This window comes from Tiliqua scincoides, chromosome 1 (assembly GCF_035046505.1).
Source record: "Tiliqua scincoides isolate rTilSci1 chromosome 1, rTilSci1.hap2, whole genome shotgun sequence".
In the NCBI taxonomy this organism is placed as follows: Eukaryota; Metazoa; Chordata; class Lepidosauria; order Squamata; family Scincidae; genus Tiliqua; species Tiliqua scincoides.
The window spans coordinates 294,461,024-294,484,078 of NC_089821.1; the positions used below are offsets into that span (position 1 = coordinate 294,461,024).

Genomic DNA, 23,055 nt, shown 5'->3' on the forward strand with positions numbered 1-23,055 from the left:
TTCTTGGCTCTTGAGGGGAAAAAACTTGGACCCTTTTGTGGTCTAGATAGGGAGGCGCATTCTGAAAGCAGCCTGGATGTGATCTCCAGCAGGGTGGGTTCAAGATCCCCTTGCACTTGAGGCAGTGTTCAAATGCTGCCACATCCCCACCAGGTGATACTCCAGTCTCTGCTCCTCTCATTCCCTGGATCGGAAAAAGGAGTGGAAGGGAAAGTATGGAGGAGAAGAGAATGATGGGCTAGGCCAGAGGTCAGCAACCTATGGCCCATGGGCAGGATCAGGCCTGACAGATGTCATTTATGAAGAGGTTGAAAAGCACCAGTCCCAGGACAGATCCTTGGGGCGCACTGCTTTTCACTTCTCTCCATGGGCAATTTTCACAATGGAGAGAAGTGAAAAGCAGTGTGCCCCAAGGATCTGTCCTGGGACCTGTGCTTTTCAACCTCTTCATAAATGACCTGGAGACAGGGCTGAGCAGTGAGGTGGCAAAGTTTGCAGACAACACCAAACTTTTCCGAGTGGTGAAGACCAGAAGTGATTGTGAGGAGCTCCAGAAGGATCTCTCCAGACTGGCAGAATGGGCAGCAAAATGGCAGATGCGCTTCAATGTCAGTAGTGTAAGGTCATGCACATTGGGGTAAAAAAATCAAAACTTCACATATACTGCTTTACCGATGCGTTTGTTTAGCTCGGTATCGAGAGAAAGAGTGTCGGAGATCGTTGAGCCAAGGTACACAAAGTCATGGACAACCTCCAGTTCATGTGCAGAGATTGTAATGCAGGGAGGTCACATCCTGAACCATGACCTGTGTTTTCTTCAGGCTGATCGTCAGTTCAAAATCTTGGCAGGCCTTGCTAAAACGATCCATGAGCTGCTGGAGATCTTTGGCAGAGTGGGTGACAGCTGCATCGTCGGCAAAGAGGAAGTCACGCAGACATTTCAGCTAGACTTTGGACTTTGCTCTCAGTCTGGAGAGGTTGAAGAGCTTTCCATCTGATCTGGTCCGGAGATAGATGCCTTCTGTTGCAGTTCCAAAGGCATGCTTCAGCAGATCAGCGAAGAAAATCCCAAACAAGGTTGTTGCAAGAACACAGCCCTGCTTCACGCCGCTTTGGATGTCAAAGGGGTCTGATGTGGAGCCATCGAAGACAACGTTTTCCAGACTCACAAAGAGAGTCTAGTCCAACAAGAAGCTGACGGAACATACCAAGATCCAGGTCTACAGAGCTTGGGTCCTGAGTACACTTCTGTACTGCAGCGAGTCATGGACTCTTTGCTCACAATAGGAGAGGAAACTGAACGCTTTCCATGTGCACTGCCTCCGACGCATTCTCGGCATCACCTGGCAGGACAAAGTTCCAAACAACACAGTCCTGGAACGTGCTGGAATCCCTAGCATGTATGCACTGCTGAAACACTGCGTTGGCTCAGTCATGTCGTGAGAATGGATGATGGCCAGATCCCAAAGGATCTCCTCTATGGAGAACTCGTGCAAGGAAAGCGCCCTACAGGTAGACCACAGCTGCGATACAAGGACATCTGCAAGAGGGATCTGAAGGCCTTAGGAGTGGACCTCAACAGGTGGGAAACCCTGGCCTCTGAGCGGCCTGCTTGGAGGCAGGCTGTGCAGCATGGCCTTTCCCAGTTTGAAGAGACACTTGGCCAACAGTCTGAGGCAAAGAGGCAAAGAAGGAAGGCCCATAGCCAGGGAGACAGGCCAGGGACAGATTGCACCTGCTCCCAGTGTGGAAGGGATTGTCACTCCTGAATTGGCCTTTTCAGCCACACTAGACGCTGTTCCAGAACCACCTTTCAGAGCGCGATACCATAGTCTTTCGAGACTGAAGGTTGCCAACCTATCACATATAGGCTAATGGGTTCTGAGCTGTCTGTGACAGATCGGGAGAGAGATCTTGGGGTGGTGGTGGACAGGTCGACGAAAGTGTTGACCCAATGTGCGGCGGCAGTGAAGAAGGCCAATTCTATGCTTGGGATCATTAGAAAAGGTATTGAGAACAAAACAGCTAATATTATAATGCCGTTGTACAAATCGATGGTAAGGCCACGCCTGGAGTATTGTGTCCAGTTCTGGTCGCCGCATCTCAAAAAAGACATAGTGGAAATGGAAAAGGTGCAAAAGAGAGCGACTAAGATGAATACTGGGTTGGGGCACCTTCCTTATGAGGAAAGGCTATGGCATTTAGGCCTCTTCAGCCTAGAAAAGAGGTGCCTGAGGGGGGACATGATTGAGACATATAAACTTATGCAGGGGATGGACAGAGTGGATAGAGAGATGCTCTTTACACTCTCACATAACACCAGAACCAGGGGACATCCACTAAAATTGAGTGTTGGGAGAGTTAGAACAGACAAAAGAAAATATTTCTTTACTCAGCGTGTGGCTGGTCTGTGGAACTCCTTGCCGCAGGATGTGGTGCTGGCGTCTGGCCTGGACGCCTTTAAAAGGGGATTGGACAAGTTTCTGGAGGAAAAATCCATTACGGGTTACAAGGCATGATGTACATGTGCAACCTCCTGATTTTAGAAATGGGCTATGTCAGAATGTCAGATGCAAGGGAGGGCACCAGAATGAGGTCTCTTGTTATCTGATGTGCTCCCTGGGGCATTTGGTGGGCTGCTGTGAGATACAGGAAGCTGCACTAGATGGGCCTATGACCTGATCCAGTGGGGCTGCTCTTATGTTCTTATGAAGTCCAGCCAGTGTGGAGCTTGGCTTGAAAGGCAAAGCCTCCCGCCAAAGTTGCCATGTGCCAGACGAAGAATGGTGGAGCTACCTGCCCAGGCTCGTGGAGTTCCTATGTCACCCCCCTCAGCACAGGAACTCAGTGACCTTGGGCAGGCAGTTTCGCCACTCCTTGTTTGGTGCATAGCAAACTAGGCAGGAGTCTTTGTCTCTTAAGATAAGCTCTGTGTGGGCTGCTTCCAAGTGCTCAGCAACCTGGAAGTTCAGTAGTGACAAAAAGGTTGCTGAATGCTGGGCTAGATCATCTAGGACAGTGTTTCTCAATGTTTGTCCTCCACCATACCACTTCACATGGTCCACCTATTCAAAGTACTTCCAAAAGTCAGTGGTGATGACATCATTGCCAGTTTACTACTGGGTTGGGAGACCAGATGCAACATGACAAACACCAGTAAAAGGCTCAAGGTGTATGGGAGGGCTTTTTTGAGCATGGAAACGTATGCTTTGGAGCCTCCTACTGCTGTTGGGTGTGTCACATTCCTGGTCTCTCTGCCAGGCAGCAGGTATCCAAGGGTCCCATGAGTACCATAGGACATAACCTGAAGTACCACTAGTGGTACCCATACCACTGCTCGAGAAACACTCATCTAGGAACCTCTGTAGCCTATCACTCTCCTCCTCCTCCACACTTCATCTTCCCCACTGTTCTTTTTCTGACCCGTGGAGCCGAGCAGTGAAGTGAGTGCGATGACTGAGTGAACACATCCTATCCACATTTATTGGAGACTAAGCCCCATTGACTATAATGGGGCTTACATCTGAGGAGACATGCATAGAATTGGGCTCACGGTTGGGTGCTCCCCCTGCCAATCTGCTGCCTCAGGGCTGTAAAACTGGATAGGACTGGACCCTCAGGCTGCAATCCTATCCACACTTACCTGGGAGCAAGCCCCACTGACCGTAAGGGGGCTTACTTCTGAGTGGATATGCCTAGGGTTGGACTCACAGTTGGGTACTCCCCCTGCCAATCTGCTGCCTCAGGGTGCAACCCTATCCACACTTACCTGGGAGCAAGCCCCACTGACTGTAAGCGGGCTTACTTCTGAGTAGACACGCCTAGGCTTGGGCTGTCAGGCAGCCCCCATGGCCTTGATCTCGTGCGTGAGGAAGGGCTGGTGCAGCAGCAGCAGAGCCACCCAGGCACATGCGCTCGCATGCTTCACCCCACACGCACGGGGCAAGCCCTGCCAAGTGCTAAATGGGGAAGGGATAATTCCTGCGCCATTTCGGGGAGAGGATTAATTTGGCCGGTTAATCCCCTTCCCCTCCCCCAGCCCGCCCCGCCCCCCAGGCCAGGGGCGAGCGCGGGAAAGCGTCCCCAGAGGCAAGTGCCCAGGGAGCCCTGGCTGCCCAGGGGAGCATGCGCGCAGCCGGCCTGCAGAGGGACGCCTGAGGGGCTGCCTGGAGAGAAAGTTGCCCGCCAGGCGGAGGGGGGACAGCCAGGGCGCCCCGGAGAAGCACTGGCGCCTCTGCCTTGCAGGGACCGGCTGCTGCTGCTGCCGCCGCTTGGCGCACCTGGAGACGCGCGCGCCAGGGGATGGGGAGGAGAAGGAGGATGCCCAGGACGGGCACGGGGAGCGCCTGGCCCGCCGCAGCTCTGCCTGCCTCCCCCCGCCCCGGCGGGCAGGCGAAGGGAAGGGGGCTGTGAAACTTCCCAGCGCCGCTCCGTCGCTCTCTCTCCCCCTCTGCGCCTGGCTGGCCAGGAAGGGCGCACGGGTGCTGCTTGCGCTCCTGCTGCTCGGTCGCCCCCGGGATTTCTCGCCGCAGCGGCAGGGCCCGGCTGGCTGGCTGGCTGGCTGCAGGGGCTCTTCCTGGCACCGCCCGCGCGGCCAGCGGCGCCATGGGCTCGGAGGTGCCCGGCTCGCCCCGTCCCTGAGCGCACCGGAGCGCAGCCACTCGCCACCTGCTGCTGCGGGGCGGCGTTGCGGGCTGCACCGCGGCCCCCCACCGGCGCCCAGCCCCGGCGCCCTGCTGGTCCTGCCTCCTGCCCGTGATACGTGTCTCTCACCTGCTCGTCGGGATGACGCCCTCCACGGGGATCCCCTCCAAGTGAGCCCCGTTGGCAGCCGCCCAGAGGCAGGGAGGGAGCGAAGGAGGCTTCTTCTTCCTCCTCCTCCTCCTGCCCATCAGGCCACTCCGATCTGACCAAGCAAGCCCCCGGAGCGAGATGGGGCTGGAAGTGCCGTCGCCGGTCGTGCCCCCGAAGCCTCCCCTCTTCCAGCTGAGGAAAGTTCGCAAGAGGAGAGAGATGCTCCTGCAACAGCTCAGCTTCATCTGCGCCGTCCTCTTCTTCGTCTGGTGCATGTCCACCCTCCTTTCCAAGCTAGGTAGGTGCCCGGTGGGAACGGATGCAACGGGGGGGGGGGGGAAGCGGACTGGGCACACCCCCTCCCCCATCGCCAAGAGAGCCCAGGCTGGGTCTTGTATAAACCACAGAATTGGGATTGTGCCCCCTCCTCCCCAGCCCAGTCCGGTCAAGATCTGTCTCTCCAGTGCAACAAGTGTGCACTGGATTCACACGTGAAAACGGGTGCATTCCGATTCACACGTGAAAGCTTCCTCTTGCCTGACTCTCTGTAGACATAGTAAGATGCCCGTCAGTTCTTAGGTCCTCTTTATAGTGCAGCCCTAACGTTGCTGCCCTAACAGTGCAGCCAGTGCATTCAGTAGGGATTGCTCCCTAGAAAGGATGGCAGTCTTGATCACCATATGCAGTGGCGTAGCTAGAGGGGGTGCAAAGCACTAAGTTTTGCAGGCTCCTGAACACGCCATGCAAGTGGCCTCTCTCCCATGCAAGAGTCAATGAGAGCAAAACGGAGGTATTCACTAGGAGGCTGCAAAATTTAGTGTTTTGCACCCCCTCTAGCTACACCACTGACCACAGGGATGCCTCTTTCTGCTTCTTCATTCCTCGAGTTACATGAAATGCACTTTTGATCCCACTGGGGCACCAAGGCAAGATTAGATGCTTGTAAGTGGCTCAAACTGGTAGTTCCAGGTTAGGAACTGTCTACCAGGAATGGATTACTCAGGGCCGATTCATGCATGACTGCTCCCCCCAGCATAGGAGCTAACCTCCATGTAGCTGGGAAAAATCTCCAACCCTATACAGTCACATGTATGACAACCATGTGACTAATTCCATGCCAAGCTGAGAACTCCCAAATCAGATCTGGAGATTTTGAGTATGTGGGACAGTTTTTATGAACCACATTAGGTTTCCATGGGGAATAGGAGTTATACTTTAGTATAGAGTGATGTGTGTGACTGGAGAAAGTCATGTGTGGATTATTGGGTAGGACAAAACGGTAGAACAAAACGGCTAAACGGATTACTGGGTAGAACAAAATGGTAGAACAAAACAGCTAATATTATAATGCCGTTGTACAAATCGATGGTAAGGCCACACCTGGAGTATTGTGTCCAGTTCTGGTCGCCACATCTCAAAAAGGACATATTGGAAATGGAAAATGTGCAAAAGAGAGCGACTAAGATGATTGCTGGGCTGGGGCACCTTCCTTATGAGGAAAGGCTATGGCGTTTGGGCCTCTTCAGCCTAGAAAAGAGACGCCTGAGGGGGGACATAATTGAGACATACAAAATTATGCATGGGAAGGATAAAGTGGCTAGAGAGATGCTCTTTACACTCTCACATAACACCAGAACCAGGGGACATCCACTAAAATTGAGTGTAGGACAGACAAAAGAAAATATTTCTTTACTCAGCATGTGGTCAGTCTGTGCAACTCCTTGCCGCAGGATGTGGTGATGGCATCTGGCCTGGATGCCTTTAAAAGGGGATTGGACAAGTTTCTGGAAGAAAAATCCATTATGGTTTACAAGCCATGATGTGTATGTGCAACCTCCTGATTTTAGAAATGGGCTATGTCAGAATGCCAGTGCAAGGGAGGGCACCTGGATGCAGGTCTCTTGTTATCTGGTGTGCTCCCTGGGGCATTTGGTGGGCCTCTGTGAGATACAGGAAGCTGGACTAGATGACCCTGGCCTGATCCAGTGGGGCTGTTCTTATGTTCTTATGTAGATCAGAAGGTCAACTGGAGAGAACAGAGAAACAGAGAGGGTGGGGGAACAATGCATGACACCAAAAATAATGATTTGGTGGCTCTCTGTCCCATTTCTGTATATGGTGCATAAAAGCTACCATTCTGACTGAATTTCAGTAGGGCCAGGTCTCTGATGGAAGATGATGATGATGACAGTGATGACTGTCTAATGGGCTTCATTTCTGCCTTATGAAGAGTCCTTTGCAAGCCGAATTGTACAAAACTCACCAACAGAAGTTGGTCCACTAAAATGCTTTCCAGTTACCTGCTGTGCTGCTGTCCGTTGGTTTAGAACAGTGATTCCAAAATAGGCAGTCTGAACTAGGGTTGCTGGATCAATATTTTTAAAATAAGGAACTGTGGAATTTTGCTGCCTGTTCTGCAAGGTTTGATGGGGCTGCGGAGGGCGGGATTATATTCTAGAACTACAGACAATTCTCAAAACATGAACATGTACATGGACATCTGACAATTTCAGTTGTAGGATTGCCTGCTACCCTTCCCCCACTAATAGGTCTCCTGCCCCTTTAACAGAAGAAGGTTGACAGGTGCAGCAGCAACTTCCTTGGATGAGAAAATTGCACTGCCAGGTTGCTGATGAAAGCACAGGAGTGCCTCCTGAGGCTTGGACACGCCAGTGGGTGGGTTGTCAAGCATAAAGCCAATAATAGGTGTTGGGGAAATACAGCTTTGAAAACTAGATTAGAGAGTGAATGTGTACACACCGTTGAATGAGATGAACATTCCTTTGATGGGTTCCTTAAGAGTTGACATGGTATGTTATGTAGGTGCAATCCTGTTCAGATTTACTTAGGAGTAAGCTCCTTTGAACTTCATGAGACATACTTCTCAGTAAACATGCATAGGATTGCTCACTAAGAGTGTGAACGGTAGTCTCAGAAGTCCCAAAGTCATACAGGGCCAAATTCAGGATTTGCCCCCTCTTAACCAGTGGGCTACCATAACTAGTTTTCTACTAAATGTGTAATGTAAGCAAGCCAAGCCTTATGGCAAATCATTTTTGAAAAACCCCACTCTTTTAGAATTACATTAATATCCCAGACAGTCACTCTTCAAGGCACTGGCCAGAACCTATAGGTTCAATAAGGTGACTGTATCATGTGTCCTCAGACTTTCCATCTTGGGCTAAGACACAGCTTCACCATTCTCTATGCTAAGAGTCCTCTTTAATTATACTGCAACTTTTAAGACTTAACAGGACAGTCAAGATGATGGGAATACCTTTGTCTGAAGTTTTTGTCCAGGTTCCTCAAACCTCCTCAGTGGACCCCCTTGGCATTTGTCTCACTTTGCTGCCCTCTAGAGCTGGTCATGGGTTCAAATGTCACCCTAGCCACAGAGTTACTAGGTTGCCTTTAGGCATCTTTCCTCAAACCCCATATATTTTTTTTAAACGCAGGCAGCCCAATCCTATCCTCCCGGGGCCCAGCTGGGGGGCCCAGCTGATGCCACAGGGTCAGCACAGCTCATGCTGCATCTTATGCCCGGAGTGCACATTCTGGAGGTCTCCTTGGGGTAAGGGCACATATGTTGCCTTGCTCCAGGGTAAGCCCCAGCATGGGTAACGGGGCAACTTGGATCTGTGCAAGTTCTGTAGCTGGTCTACGTCTGTGTTGCCCTTTGTCAGTGGATCAGGCCCATGGAGGGAGATAGGATCCGCCATACATTGCCACTGACCATACTCCTCTCCAGGACCCGATCCACCCATCCCCTGCCCCTTCTTATAAGGGAATTGCTGGCTTAGAGCTTCTAACTCTGGTCTGTTGGGAGTATCCTATATTTTATTATTTGGGTCTACTGCTTCCCTATCAGAAAAAAAAGTGAGCTGACTTTTTGAGGGCAGTGACAAATCTTCGCATTTGACTGGTCATAAATCAATAAATCTTTGAACTCTTGACCTGAAGCTCTTCAAGCCACCCAAAGCAAGTTATACAAAATCCTGTCTAGCTCCTCAGTACCAATCATATACTGCTATTGAAGAATTGAGGTTGAAGACAGTTATAACATAGTGCAGGGGTAGTTTAACAGAGCTGTCACTGCCCTCAAAACACATATGCAGTTTTTCTATCCTGTGGCAAGTTTTGGAAACACACATACACACACAAAACACGGGGGGGGGGGAAGAGAAATTCTGTAGGTTTTTGGTGTGTTTCAGGCTAAAGTGGGCTATGCTGGATGCTTTTTGGCTAGCACCAATGACATTTCCACTAAACCACTCAATGAGTTGTGAAATGTTTTTGTCTTTGTTTTATAAGATGCTGTTATGTGTAAATTCATATGTGCCTATTTAGAAAAGCAAAAACAAACTCTGATAGCCTCCCTGATGCATGAGAGGAAGGCAAGATTGGGGGTTTTACAGGAGGTAGGATCTAGGATATGACTTGCTGGGTGTATATGTTTTGTAACACATGTTGCAAATTCAGATTCATTCCTCAGGTGAAAAACCTGCTGTAAATTCATGCTTGAAATGCTGTATCTGTCACTACCCTCAGGTACAGATAAACTTGCACAGTCACATTTACAAGTTAATGCAGTAGTCTCCTGCAGCAGGAGACCTGACTAACTTTCTCTTCTCATCCCATTTAAATCCTATTTAAATTTTAAATTAATTTTTTTTTTGTTCACTATCACGCCTCTGTATACATATCTGAAACTAGAGGATCAGATGACCCAATAACTGCAATAAATCTGTTTTTGGAACAATCTGGGGGTTTACAGCCCAGATAGCTTATGTGATACATGATTTAGGTCAAAGATGTTGTATGGTAAGCTCTGAACCTTATGTTGCATATACATGTGTACAGTATATCTCTCTCAATCCATATTGCTAAATCCAGTTTGTATTCTGTGAGCATAGATACTGTAAATTCCTGCTTGACAAAGAAAATTCCTGCCCTCTCAATCCAGGGATGGTCTTGGTGTGTCAAAGGAGAATTTCCTCACCCTTTCATTTTGTTGTAACCTCCTGGTTGCCCCCTCTTCACAATCGGAGACACACATATGTAAAACTGTACTGAACTCCCACTGCTTAGTATGTGGCTTGCCTTGCTTTCTGAGCCAGAATTGCTGGCTTCTATAAGGAGGGAAATTTCACATCTCAAGTTTAGACCATAATACTATCAGGTTTTCAGACATTTTCAGTAATCACAGAGACTTGGAATTGGTGTTGCAGTGAACATCCTGTATTTCCTCCCTATTTTTTGCCCGATTGTCTCTGGTTCTGGAACTTTCTAGAACCCCAGAAACTTTTTTTTTTAATGCTTTAGCTTCCTAAAAAGGTTGCTGAGTCATCCAGATGCAGTAACCATTATTCTTTCTGTTGTTTATTGCTTAGCATCTTCTTCCCTAACTGACTGGTAAAGAAAAGTTTTACCAGTCAGTTAGGGAAGAAGATGCTAAGCAATAAACAACAGCAAGAATAATTTGGCTTGAAAGAAAGAAAGAAAGACTTGGCTTGAACCAGTTCATTGAACCATGCAGCCCACCTGCATTTCCCAAAGGAGGAAATTCAGGAGTTCTGGGGACCACTTTCCCAGCAACTACTTTCACATATAAAGCAGGGTTAACACCCACAAGTTTCATAAGTTGGGGGTCTCACACACATACCCTTCCCTAGCTCATTTGCTCATGTCTGACAGGGAAGCATCTGAAGCTTCATGGGGGGAGGGGTTCACCAGCTCACCTTGCTGCAAGTGTGGGTGCCACAGGACCCCGACCCTGCGCAGCGTAAGTAGGATAGAAAGAGTATGCAGAGATGTTGCATCTGGGTTTTTATCTTATTTCTGCTTGCTCTTTAGCATCATATTAACCTTTGCCACTGCCTCCTCTTTACTCCTTTAGCTCGTAGATCAGCACTTTTAAAAAAATCCTTTGCACTTTTATATTAATTGTTTTGATATTTCATTCTTTTGAAAAACTCCTTTTGCCTGCCTAGTCTCATGGCGCAATCATAACTAGCACTTATGCTGGCATGGCAACCGCTGCATCAGCCTAGGGCAGTGTTTCTCAAACTGTGGGTCGGGACCCACTAGATGGGTCATGAGCCAATTTCAGGTGGGTCCCCATTCATTTCAATATTTTATTTTTAATTTCTTAGACTTGAGACTACCATGGTGTGTGACTGCATTTAGGGAAATGTTACAGACCTGTGCTTTGAACAAGCTACTATGTATATTCTTTTAACAATGATAGTAAATGGGACTCACTCATGGGTAGGATTGCAATGTATGATTGTTAAAAATGTTCCTGCTTGATGATGTCACTTCCGCTCATGACATCACTTTTGGTGGGTCCTGACAGATTCTTATTCTAAAAAGTGGGTCCTGGTACTAAATGTGTAAGAATCACTGGCCTAGGGTGTTACAAAAGTGCTCTGTGATACTATAAAGTGCTCCATGACACTCTGTAAGGGGTGCCAGTAGGAAGGCCTTTGCCGTCCCACCGGTTCCTGGTCCAAATTGAATGCCCAACAGAGCACGTAAGCTCCAATCAGGCAGTGCAGAGGCAGGTCGGGGGTGGTGGTGGATCAGGCCCAGGAGTGGGGGTGGAATTGGCAATGGCAGCATATGCCATATCGCAATGCTCCCTCCCCTGCTAAAAGCTCTACACAGGGCTTCTCGGACTTGTGCCAGTGATTTTGCTGACGCGGATCTGAGTTGCCCCATTTCGCATCCTGGGGCTTTACCTGGGGTAAGGGGACAAATGTCTCCTTTCCTCGAGGAGATCTCCAGCCTAATCCTTCCCAGCACTGGATACAGTATGGATTGAGCTGGCCTGCTGCTCCAATGGTGGTTAGGATTGTGTTGTCAGGTCACTTGGGAAGCAGAGGGTTGCTACATCTTCTAGATCGCTCACATTCTGTTATTGATTGGTTCTAAGGGGATCCCCTGCATCTTGAAGCTCTCTATTAACCTGTGTTGGATGCTTTCTCAAAGGTGCCTCTGGGCTCTTTAGCTTTGGGTGGTGGAAGTGAGACCTACCTTTCCCCAGTCCAACACCAGTTTACGTAGCACAAATGGGAGAAACTGGTAGCAGGGAGATGGGTGCCATGTTAATTGCTAGGTGTTGTGCCCTGTATTACCTTCTGTCTTCCTCTTTGGATGTGCACTACACGTTAACCTTCTAGCTGGTGATCTAAGTTGTCTGGGATTTGCTTCATGTTTCCCTTCCCTAGTGAGGGTATAGAGTTGTGCCATGTTTAAGATTGTATCACAATTTTGTTATTAAACTGCATTCATACCAAATTTCAATTTACTAGCTAGTGGGAAGGTTCCCTAACAGTTTTGATAGCCCTGTCGATTAGTATCCCATCAGATCCAGCCCTCTTTACACATGCACAAGCACTTTCATACAGTATAACTAGGTCAGCTCCACAAGAGCATACTTGTAGAGAAATATGTTAGAGAAATGTTCTGTTAAAATGCAATATCTGCATGGGTTTTGTGGAAAAGAGAGAGAACAGCAGGACAACAGTCTTGTCTCTCACTTTCACAACTTGCAGAATCAATGTTGAGTTTACATTCCTAAATGCAGTTTTTTTGACCATGGAAAAAAAGTGTCGCTCCTGCAGGACACTTAGTAACCAGAATTTGGTGGAGAAGGATGTGTGCTGTGCCTCCACACTGGCAGACCACATCTTCCCCCCCCCCCCCATTTCCACACAAAGAGAATAGCTCTAGGGTTCTCTTTCCAAAGTAGGAAGAATCCCTGACCACTCAGAAGATGTATATACAGGTGTGCGTAGCTTAACAACCTTCTGCTTAACAATGGACCGAATATAGGATAGTGGTCAAAGCACCACAAAGAGGCTCTTAATGAGGCAGTCAGGATTCCTGTAGCCTGCAGCAGAGTATCTTTATGCAACAAAGAGACATTAATGCAGAGAAGAGACAGTCTATCTCCAGTAGCTTGTGCAGCCAGCTACTGTCAGGCAGGTGGGTCTGTTTACACAACAAAGGCACTAGATTGGGCTAAATGTTCTCTTAACGACCTATTTGCATAACAATGGGGATTGTAGGACATATCCTTATAGTTAAGTCACGAATACCTGTACAACTACTTATGAAACTCTTAACCAGCCTCTGCTCCTGTGTTTGTTTTATTGATAGCAGTTAGCCAGGTGGTAGGTTTTACCATAGGAAAAGGGGTCCTTTCACTGTCAGGTCTGCTTCCCCCCTTTTCCTAACAGAATTCAGGTATCTAAATTAACTGTAGCCTATCTGCAATAACTGTACTCTTTGTAACAGATGAATTTATTTTTCATTTTAATCTGTTGCTCTTTGGATATCACTCATTTGTAAAATATGCAACCTTAGACTACTGCTCAATAATCTGTTTCCCATCCCTGATCCTTATATTAGCTAAGTAAGATCTATATAGATGAATCCAAGATGCTAGTTGCAGGATCTTTTCAGTCTGCACTTGTTCAGCTAGCATTTCACAAGCATTTAAAACTGCAATTTCCTACTCTGCTGCTTTAGAATAAAGGCTCCTTTGAACTTGTCATCCTACATTACACTAAAGAGAGCCTTGACAGGGACCCATTTGTTAATTTAAAGAAGTGTTAAGTTCTGTGCAGATTGTTCTGTAGGTACTGTGATTGCCTGGTGGTTGTGTTGATTAAGAGCAGTGAAGGCAAACATGGCTTTGTTTTCTTATGGGAACTCCACTGTCAGCTGGTTTCCATTGATTTGCTTGCCCCTAGTCAGTGTCACCAAATGAAGCATCTGTAGTTGGATTTTCTTGGAATCCAACTTGCTTATTATGTTTTTGCAGATTTTTTTCCCCAGACAGGAGTTTCTTCTGTGTCCACTTCTATGATTAGAGGCAGCGTACTTTTGATTGTTAGATGCTTGGGTTGGGGGAAACAACAAGGCTTGGCAAATGCATCATAACCACTTTGTGACTTCTAAAAGTTGGAGACAGAATATTGGATTAGATCAGTGGTGTCCAAACTTTTTGCCAGGAGGGCCACATCATCTCTCTGACACTGTGTTGGGTGCCGGGGGGGGGGGGGAAGAGAATTAATTTACATTTCAAATTTGGATAAATCTACATAAATGAATATACTAGAGATGAAACTTATATGAATGAATGAAGGTCTTGCAATAGCTCAAGGCCTACAAAAGGCCTTGCAAAAAGCAAGGCCAGCCCTTCCTTTGCTGCTGCTGCTGCTGCATCATCACAGATGTGAAACAGCAAGCAGTGGAGGGAGCCTTCATCCCACAGCTCACGCAAGAGGTCAGACAGTTGGCCATCACTCTGAGAGCAGTTGCATCAGACCAGTGCAGGCTCCAGCAAGTCTCTGGAGGGCCAGAGGCTCATTGGAGACTGGGGGCTCCCTGACGGCCAGACTGGGAGTCCTCAAGGGCCGCAAGTAGACTCAGGGCTGGGGTTTGGGCACTGCTGGATTAGATGGTCCCTAGTCTGATCCAGCAAGGCAGTACTTATGTTCTTATCTGCAAAATGTGGGGGAAATGTAGAGGCCTCATTCAGATGCAACAGTTCTGGTCCCACAAGAGCAACACGGAAGCCTGTGGTGTAGTCGTTCAAGTGTTTGACTTGGATCAGGAAGACACGGATTCACATTCCTGTTCAGCCTCAAAGCTTACTGGATGACCTTGAACCAGTCACTGTCTTTCAGCCTAACTAACCACATAGGACTGTTGTGAGAATAAAAGAAGGTACGCTTCTCTGGGCTCCTTGAAGGAGGAGCAGTATATAAAAGTGAAAAATAAATAACAAATATCAAGCGTGGTCCTGATTCTTCTGTTTTTCTCATGCCATAGTTCAATACTTCCTGTTTTGTTAAAACACAGTTTTCCCATGTCTGAACTGGGAAATCAAGGCCAGTTGAGGGCTATTGGGATGCCTCAGACATCCCAATAGAGCGGCCCTCGCTGCACCCCCAAAATCCACACTCCCCATACCTCACTCCTTGCTCTGCACAGGGTTTTTAAACAAACAGGAAATGCACAGTGTGTTGGGTGTGCTTCCAACATGCTCTGTGTGTCCTGCTTTGTTTAAAGAGCCTACGTGGAGGAAGGAGAGAGGCAAGTTTGTAGCAGTCTGATACTTGGGGGTCAGCTATGTCAGTGGCAGATTGGAGGGTTGTGCTTGCTATCTGTTCAGAGGGTCGGTCTTCCTCTCAACAGTCTACCACTTGGTACCATCATTTATTTATTTATTTATTTATTATTTTTCACATTTTTATACCGCCCTTCCTCCAAAGAATTCAGGGCGGTGTACACAGCTGCTCCCCTCCTTTTGTCCTCACAACAACCCTGTGAGGTAGGTGAGGCTGAGAGAAAGTGACTGGCCCAAGGTCACCCGGGAAGCTTCATGGCTAACAGGGGATTCAAACCTGGATCTTCCACGTCTAAGTCCACCTCCCAAACCACTACACCACCCTGGCTCTCCATTCATGTCATGGATGGGCCAGCCATTTGATAAAGGCTTGAGTGATCCCTGCAAATCACCTCTTGATCCTACTTTGTAGGGGTTTCTCAAACCAGTTTCCTGGTTCGGATGTCAGGAGAAACTATAGTTCAACAAGCCAGGGAAATCTGATGGCATGAGAGGGGGTGGGGACAGAGAAGGAGAGGAGAATTGCTTGTTCACATTTATAAACTGCCCGTCCTTCAAGGATCCCAGGGCTCTTTTCCTCTTTTATCCTCACATCAACCCTGTGAGGTATGATAAGCTGGAAAACCAGGAAGAATTGAACTGCAGGTCATGTCTCCTTACCCGCTGATTTGGGATCTGCGGATTTGACCCACTGTGGGTCAAAAGCACAGGAGGTACTTTGTGCCCGCTTTTAGCGAACTTTCCAAGCCTCGGGGAGTGCTGTGCAGGGCTGCGCAGGGCTCCCCGCACGTCCTGCAGCCTGCTGCAGCCCTGCCTTCTTGAAGTAAGTGCAAAGCACCCCACTCCTCTCCCTTAGCGACGCAATCCTCAGGATCGCATTGCTGCCCTAGCCCCTCCCCCGCAAGAACTTACTGAGGGAGTAAAGCTCCTTCAAAGTTTGAGAACCACTGTGTTAGACTTGATGCTACTATGGTATGTGACTGCATCTGAAGAAATGTTACACCTCTGTACTTTAAATAGGCTACTCTGTATATGCTTTTAACAATGTTAATTAATGGGACTTACTGTTGGGTAAGTGTGGGTAGGATTGCTAGGATTGCTAAAAATTTTCCTGCTTGATGATGCCACTTCCAGTCATGACATCACTTCCGGTGGGTCTTGACAGTTTTTTCTTCTAAAAAGTGAGTCCTCATGCTAAATATGTGAGAACCACTGGTCTTAGGGGATGTTTAACTAGTTAAATATGTATATAATATAGCAATATTTAGAAGCAGCAGTTTTTTGCCAATAGAAAAACTGTACCTTGTTTTAATGCAGGACAAGAGTCAGCTATTGTCGACAAAAATCTCCTGTCAGAATTATGGAGGAATAGAAGACTGATGGCAGCAGATAATGGGTCACAAGAAGAAAAGAACTGCACGAAGCCAGGTAAGAAATGGGGAGCTTTAAGTCATCTTTCAGTTCCACTTTATTGTGCTGCTGTGGCAAGAGCTGCAGTGATGTGTCAGACACGAAGACAGTGCCATGCAGGAAGAAGGTTTAATGAGCACAGGAGTTGGTGAGAGACAACTAACACTCAAGGCCTTGCCCAGGAAAATGGAAAGGTTATTTTTCTGATATGTAAAAAGTGCCCAGTTTTTCATAGTTGTTATCCTGGAAGTGCTTATGCATTGCAGCTGTGGCATATGTTCAATTTGTGCCTATTTGTGTGTTGAGGGAAAGATGAAAGCGACAGCATGTGCTGGAGTTTGATTATTTGGCTTTGAATATATGTGACTTGGAAATGCAACCTGCTTTTTTTACATTTGCGATTAGTTGAGTTGCAGTAAAAATGAACATTCCTCTTTTGAAATGTCAGTGATAACACCCTGAATTGCTGAGCAAACAAAATAGTTGCACAAACTTTATTTTACCACTGTCAGGACTAGGGGTCTGAGGACAAGCAGATACTGAAGAGGCAGAGAGGGGACCTTACAAGCAGGTAGTCAAGCAATCAGTTCATCAAGGTAGGTGGGCAAGCTGGGAGCCTGGGAGCAGCTCCTTTTGTTCCAAAGCAATAAGTGATTCAGATAGAGGAGCCAATCTGCAATCAGAAGTTTTATAGGACCACAGCTGTGCTTCTTGTGGCAGTACCATGGCTACCCACAATGTGTGCTCCCTGAAGCACTTGGTGGGCCACTGTGAGATACAGGAAGCTGGACTAGATGGGCCTTTGGCCTGATCCATTGGGGCTCTTCTTATGATCTTATGGTGGCATTAAAGGAAAGCAGAGAACAAGCCAGCAGATTCTCTGCTTGGCAAGCTACCATGGTAAGACAGCTGACTCCTGTTTGCCAGAGTTCTAGTTTGAGACTCATTCACATCTACTCTCCTGAGAATCTGCAACAAGGTGTGCTGTACTTTGAAACTATTTTTTGGGATGTTGCCTTAAGTCTGCAATGATGTTGTTACACTAATTCAAATTATGCACGTTCAGATGTTATGCATTCTTAGTTATGCTTTTCCCACCATTATTTTGGGAAGGGAAGGGGAGGCAATGCCTCAGAAGGCATTCCTTCTGTTTTGTTGTTTTGTTTTTGTGACCAAAAGTGTGCTTCTTTTTGTTTTTTAAATATTCATTTATTTATTTTTAAAAAATGTTTAAATACTATCCTCCTCCGTTAGGATCCAGAGTAGGGTACAACAAAAATAAACAATAGAAAATCAGTGTAATCAAGAATTACTCAGTAATAACTACAGGTATAGCAATGAACACAAAATGCATCATAACCAAAACTTAAGAGCTAAATATCAAATGCTTTCCTGATCAGCCACATTTTAACCAACCGCCTGAAGACTTTCAGAGTGGGTGCCCACCTGACCTCTAAGGGGATGCATTCCATAGGGCTGGGGTTGCCACCAAAAAGGCCCTGCTTCTTGTGGATGCCTGTTGCACCTCTGATGAACTGAGCATTTGGAGCAAGGCATTAGCATACTTAGGGTGCAATCCTAACCGGCAGTTATGCCAGTATAGGTGGCCCTGGAGGGTACGGCCTTCCCTGGAGGCCGTAAAGCACGTTTGCGCCTCCTTGGGCGTGAGCTGCGTCGGCACATTCAGATGCACTGACACGCGGATGGAGGCAGAAGCCTCCACCGCGGCTCCCACGCCACCACTTGTGTCGGTGGGAGCACACCGACATAACCGGCAAAGGTAGGCGTGGGGGGCGTGGGGAGGGGGTGGGAGGGGGCGTTACTGGGCAGGGGAAGGGCACGGGGAGGGAGGGCCCGGGGGCAGGCGTGCGGGGAGCCGGGGGCAGGGCTGGGACCCGGCGGTTATGCCAGATCCCAACCCCCATCCCCAGGGCAAGTGGAGCGGCTTCAATCCACTCTGCTGTCCTCAGACTTGCGCCACCTCCGGAGGTGGCGCAGGTCTAAGGAGACCCATAGGGGTGCGCAGCCGTTACGCACAGGTAAGGTGAAGAGCTTCCCCTTGCCCATGGCTGAGCCGCTGCTCGCTGCAATCCCGCGTTGGATGCAGCATAAGCCTCCTGGCTTGCCTGCTCCAGCACGGGTTAGGATTGCGCCCTTAGGGGCATACAGGAGAGTGTATATATAGGAGAAGGTGGTCTTTCAGTCTGAAACCCGTTTAAATGTCAAAACCAGCACCTTTAATTGAGCTCAGAAGCATCCATGTAGCCAGTGCCAACTGAGCAATGTAGGTATAATATGCTTTTAGCAAGCAATTACAGTTAAAACTTAGGAAGCTGCATATTTGACAAGCTGAAGCTGGTGCAGAGACCACATCTATTCACAGAACTGGAAGTGCAATGCATGTTGATTATATCATTCTCGTTATATAAAAAGGAGAATGTGAGTTTACAGTTGTTGTTCCTTTTACATGCTACATTTATTATATTCACAAATATGGAGAAAAAAACACTCATTTTTTTAAAGCATCATTGGCATCACTAGTGAAAACCCTCTGAGAGTACTGACCATGACCAAACTACAAGATAATGTTGATCCACATTCTGGGCCACAGATGACTCTGATCTTTAAATCTCCCCTTTCCTTTGCCAATCTTCACACACAGATTATGTAGCAATGCACACATATTCTGACTCAGTCCTGAACTGCAGAGAGAAATCTTAAAAAATTTCAAAGGATGCTCTTTCTGCTCCGAGAAGGCAGTGAATCAAAGCAGGTATACTTTATTTAGCTGTGGCCTGATTCTGTAGCTTCCTCGCAATCCAATCCTACCTTATTTCCCATATGGCAATGCAGCTGTGCCAGCATGACATCTGCTCCATCCTGCTGGTAAGTTTCAGCCTTTGGAGACTTTCTTTGGGGCAAGGGAACACTTGTTATTTTCTCCTAGGGTTGGCCCCTTCTACCCTGGTGGATCTACTAGGTGCAAGTCTGCGTAGACCCGTGAAGGTGGATCTAGCCCAGAAAGGGGGTGAGGATTTGGCAGATGCCACTGCCACCAAACCCGCTCCCATGCCAGGCCTGATTCACCCACTTCCCCATCCCCAACACCTCCCCATTCCATACACCCCTCATCCCATTTCATCTCTCCTGCCTCCCTCCAACCCCCTACTTAGGACAGCAGGCATTTGGTGTCCTTTGCCATGTGGAGCTGTTTGCACGCTGCTTCTGGTAGCGGCCAGTCTGCACACTCTAGTCTAGCATGTTGTGTTTGCGACAGTTGGAAAGTGCATTACACCACTGGAATGTGCATTCTGGCAGCGTAACTGAAGAATACGATTGAACCGTTCGTGTATCAAGGAACAGTATTCAACACTGAGTGCATTACAGTCTTGTGTCCAACACACTTCTTGCTGAAAGAAGATACTGACAGTGTCAACTGGAGATTCAGCAGCTTCCCCACTGATTGGCCTTTTCTGCTGTTGTCCCATTGTGGCTCCTGGATTCATAATGGAGTGTAAGCTGAGGGTTTTCTGCGAGGCAACAACATAGCTTGTGGTCACCCACTGAGCGAAAATGGAATGCACTTCCAGAAGCCGACAGCATCAATTCCATTAATGCTACCAAGCACAGATTACAATGTTGGGGTTTTGCCAGCCCTCTATACTTAGATGTCTCTTCAAACAGAGTTGTTCATTTTCTTGTGTGTGTGCATTTCTAAGGGAGCAATACAAGGAACTTGCCTGGCAGAAATTTTTGTTCTGATTTTAACGTTATTTGAAATAAATGGGGAAAACGTGATGTATGCTTTTATATAGCTGTACTCATAAAAATGTTAACAAAAGAAGATGAGACCAAGGGCTGTCTTGTCCCTTTTTCACCAGTGGCCAACTAACTTGTCTTTGTGTGACATACAAGATCAGGAAGTCTTGGGCCTTTTCTGTGGTTAGTTTGTTGTTACCTAAAAGTGTGACCACCTCCGTGTTCTTCTCCAGATCGCTTATGTATAAACTATAAATAGCACTGTTCTCAGTTAGCATAGATTCTTAAAGGATGCAGCCTCAATCCAGAGCGCAAAACATCCAAAATGTATAAGGGAGCAGGATCAAGGCAAAACAGCAGGATGCTGAGTAGGAACAGGGCTGAATTACTCATAAGGCTGACTAGACTGAATCCTAGGGGCTCTGCTGGGACTAGGGGCCTGTCATTTTTTTTTTTTACTTAGGCACGGTTACTTGTGCCCTATGGTCCAATGGCTAAAGGCATTTTGCACTCTGCTCCATAGCAATACATGTACGTATATATATTTATCTATAAGTATACAGCTGTAAGCTGTAGTGGGGTGTAAGTTTGAAGTGCCAGAAGGGGCCCGAAATACTTGAAAGCTTAGGGGCCCAACTATGGGTAAATACAGCCCTGGGTAGGAACTGGGCTGGGAGACTCCAGGTAGATAAGTTAGATTAGGAACTAATCAACTAATTGGAGATCCCTTTGAAATTAAAGGTGCCAAGGATTGACCCTGGAACTTGCTGCATGCAGAACATGGGCTCTGTTACTGAACTATGCCCCCTCTTTGACCAAGCATAGAACTTTGGGTACTTGGGCAAAAATCTGGAAAAGACCATCAATGTCTGTTTCAAGGAGAACCTGAATAGAGCTATAAATAAATAAATAAAACAAGAAACACATAGATATGCAGGCTATCTGTGGAGAACCTGGAAACCTGGTAGTCCTTGAAAACTAAATGCGTAACTATTGTTACTATTCAGACACTATTGGGACACCTATTGTCACTATTCACCCACCCTGAGTAGTGGGTGGGTCTGGAAACTAACTGTTATTAGAGGCATGTAGCTGCTGGTAAGGAGATATTTAAATCTCAGTCATGATAGAATAATTGATAGTTTTTGCTCAAAAGAGTTTGTAGCCTAAAACATTTGCATATTCTGGATGTTACAAATAACTAAAGAAGGATCTACCACAAAGAAAAATAGTCTGTCCCAAGCATCATCAGTGGCAGCCCTTGCCAGATTGTAGTTTTGAGATGTGGCACTTGGATTTATTTTTGAAAGTCTTTGACAAATTGTGTTACAAGAAGGTTGGAGTGACATCTCTGAGTCATTTCATGCTGTGCTGTACCCTGCATTTTGCTTACCTCTCTGTATATATCCTACAGGGCAAAGGGTAGATGCTGGTAGGGAGTGCTTAGATATTAGAGGTAATAAATATGAAAGATAAAAGTGAAATGCTGAAATTGTTGCCCTTTTTGCAGGTTACATCTGGAGAAGAAAAATGTCTAAGAACAGTGAATGCCAGTATCTTCAAAACTAAGTCCCATTGGCTGCAGTAAATCCCCTGTACACATGTATAGGTTTGCAATCTAAGGCTGCAATCCTATACATATTTACCTGGGAGTGAACCCAATTAAACTACTTAGTGGGCTTACTTCTGAATAGATGTTTGCAGGAAACGGAACAAGATCTTGTCTTGAGGTCCTTGAGAGCCATTGCCAGTCAGGGTAGACAATAGTGGGATAGATCAGCATTTTTCGATGTTTGTCCCTCCTCCCCCCCCATACCACATTGCATGGCTCACCTATTGGAAGTACCACCAGAAGTAACTGGCAATGATGCCATTGCCAGTTACATCCGATTGGGAGGCCAGATGCAATGCAACAAACATGGGTAAGAGGCTCATGGCAGAAAGGAAGGTGTTTTTCAACATGCAAAAAGCTCACACTGGAGCTCTGCCCACTGAGCCGAACCTCCTACTGCTGGTTGTAGTGTTGCATTGCTGGTCTCACTGCCAGGTAGTTGGGGTCAGGTGTGACATGTGTTCCACTAAACACCACCTTGAGTACCACTGGTTGAGAAACACTGGGCTAGATGGACTCAGTAAAAAGCAGCTTTGTATGTTTGTAACATGCCAACTGAGGCATAAATGATTTTGTACTCTACCTGCACATGAGTGATGCCTGGACAATGTGACCCAGATTTGTTTTTTAGCTTTGACCTCCAGGTGCCTATCTATAACATCTCAACTGAGCAGCATGTGTAGCCTAAAAGAGTAGCAGAGGAAAACTTTAGACTAATTTAGAATGCTGGCAATAAAACCACTGAGCTGTCACTGGCTATTACTCCCTCTCCCCTGCTAGCAAGTAATCTCTTCTTACAGGGTTGTGTGAAATCATGGTTTGTTCTAATCGTCAGTGAGTAACCTTTGTCATTATCTTCATGAGATAAACAAATCGGATGATATCCTTGGGTAACAGACGGAGACTCTAAATCACAGAGCTAATTCTCATTGATGTGGTAAGCGTGTGTCCGAACTGCAGGGCTGGCCCTTCTTTCCATGAAACGGACTGCAGTTTTCTTGGGCAGGAGATCGGCAGGAAGTCCTCCACTGTTTTTTCTCCTCTTTCTCTGACACACTAGCCCACAACTCTCCTCCTTCACACTTCCACTCTCTCCCTCTTTCTTTTAATCCAAAGAGTGGAAGAAGGAACAGAGGCTGGCCCATCACAGGGGAAGAGGGGACAACATTGGCACAGGTGCCTGGAGATCTTTGTGGGGCCCTGCTAAACTCCCTCATGTCATGCTGCAATTGGGGCACATGTGACTGAATGCTCTTCCATTTAAAAAAAAAATCCCTGCACATAGAAAGTTAGCATGTCAGGTAGAGGTTTAATGTTAAGTGAGAATTCTTCTCCTTGA

The 23,055-nt window shown here is 47.2% G+C and overlaps 1 protein-coding gene across 1 annotated transcript in view; it reads left to right on the top strand.

Moving 5' to 3' along the window:
• Positions 1-4,998: 4,998 nt before the first annotated feature.
• Positions 4,999-23,055, top strand: part of SLC24A4 (solute carrier family 24 member 4) — a 96,305-nt gene continuing 78,248 nt past the window's right edge. Inside the window, exons 1-2 of the mRNA XM_066612162.1 lie at positions 4,999-5,092; positions 16,253-16,363. Coding sequence (XP_066468259.1) covers positions 5,014-5,092; positions 16,253-16,363 — 190 coding nt within the window. The 5' untranslated portion in view covers positions 4,999-5,013. The remainder of the gene's footprint in view (positions 5,093-16,252; positions 16,364-23,055) is intronic.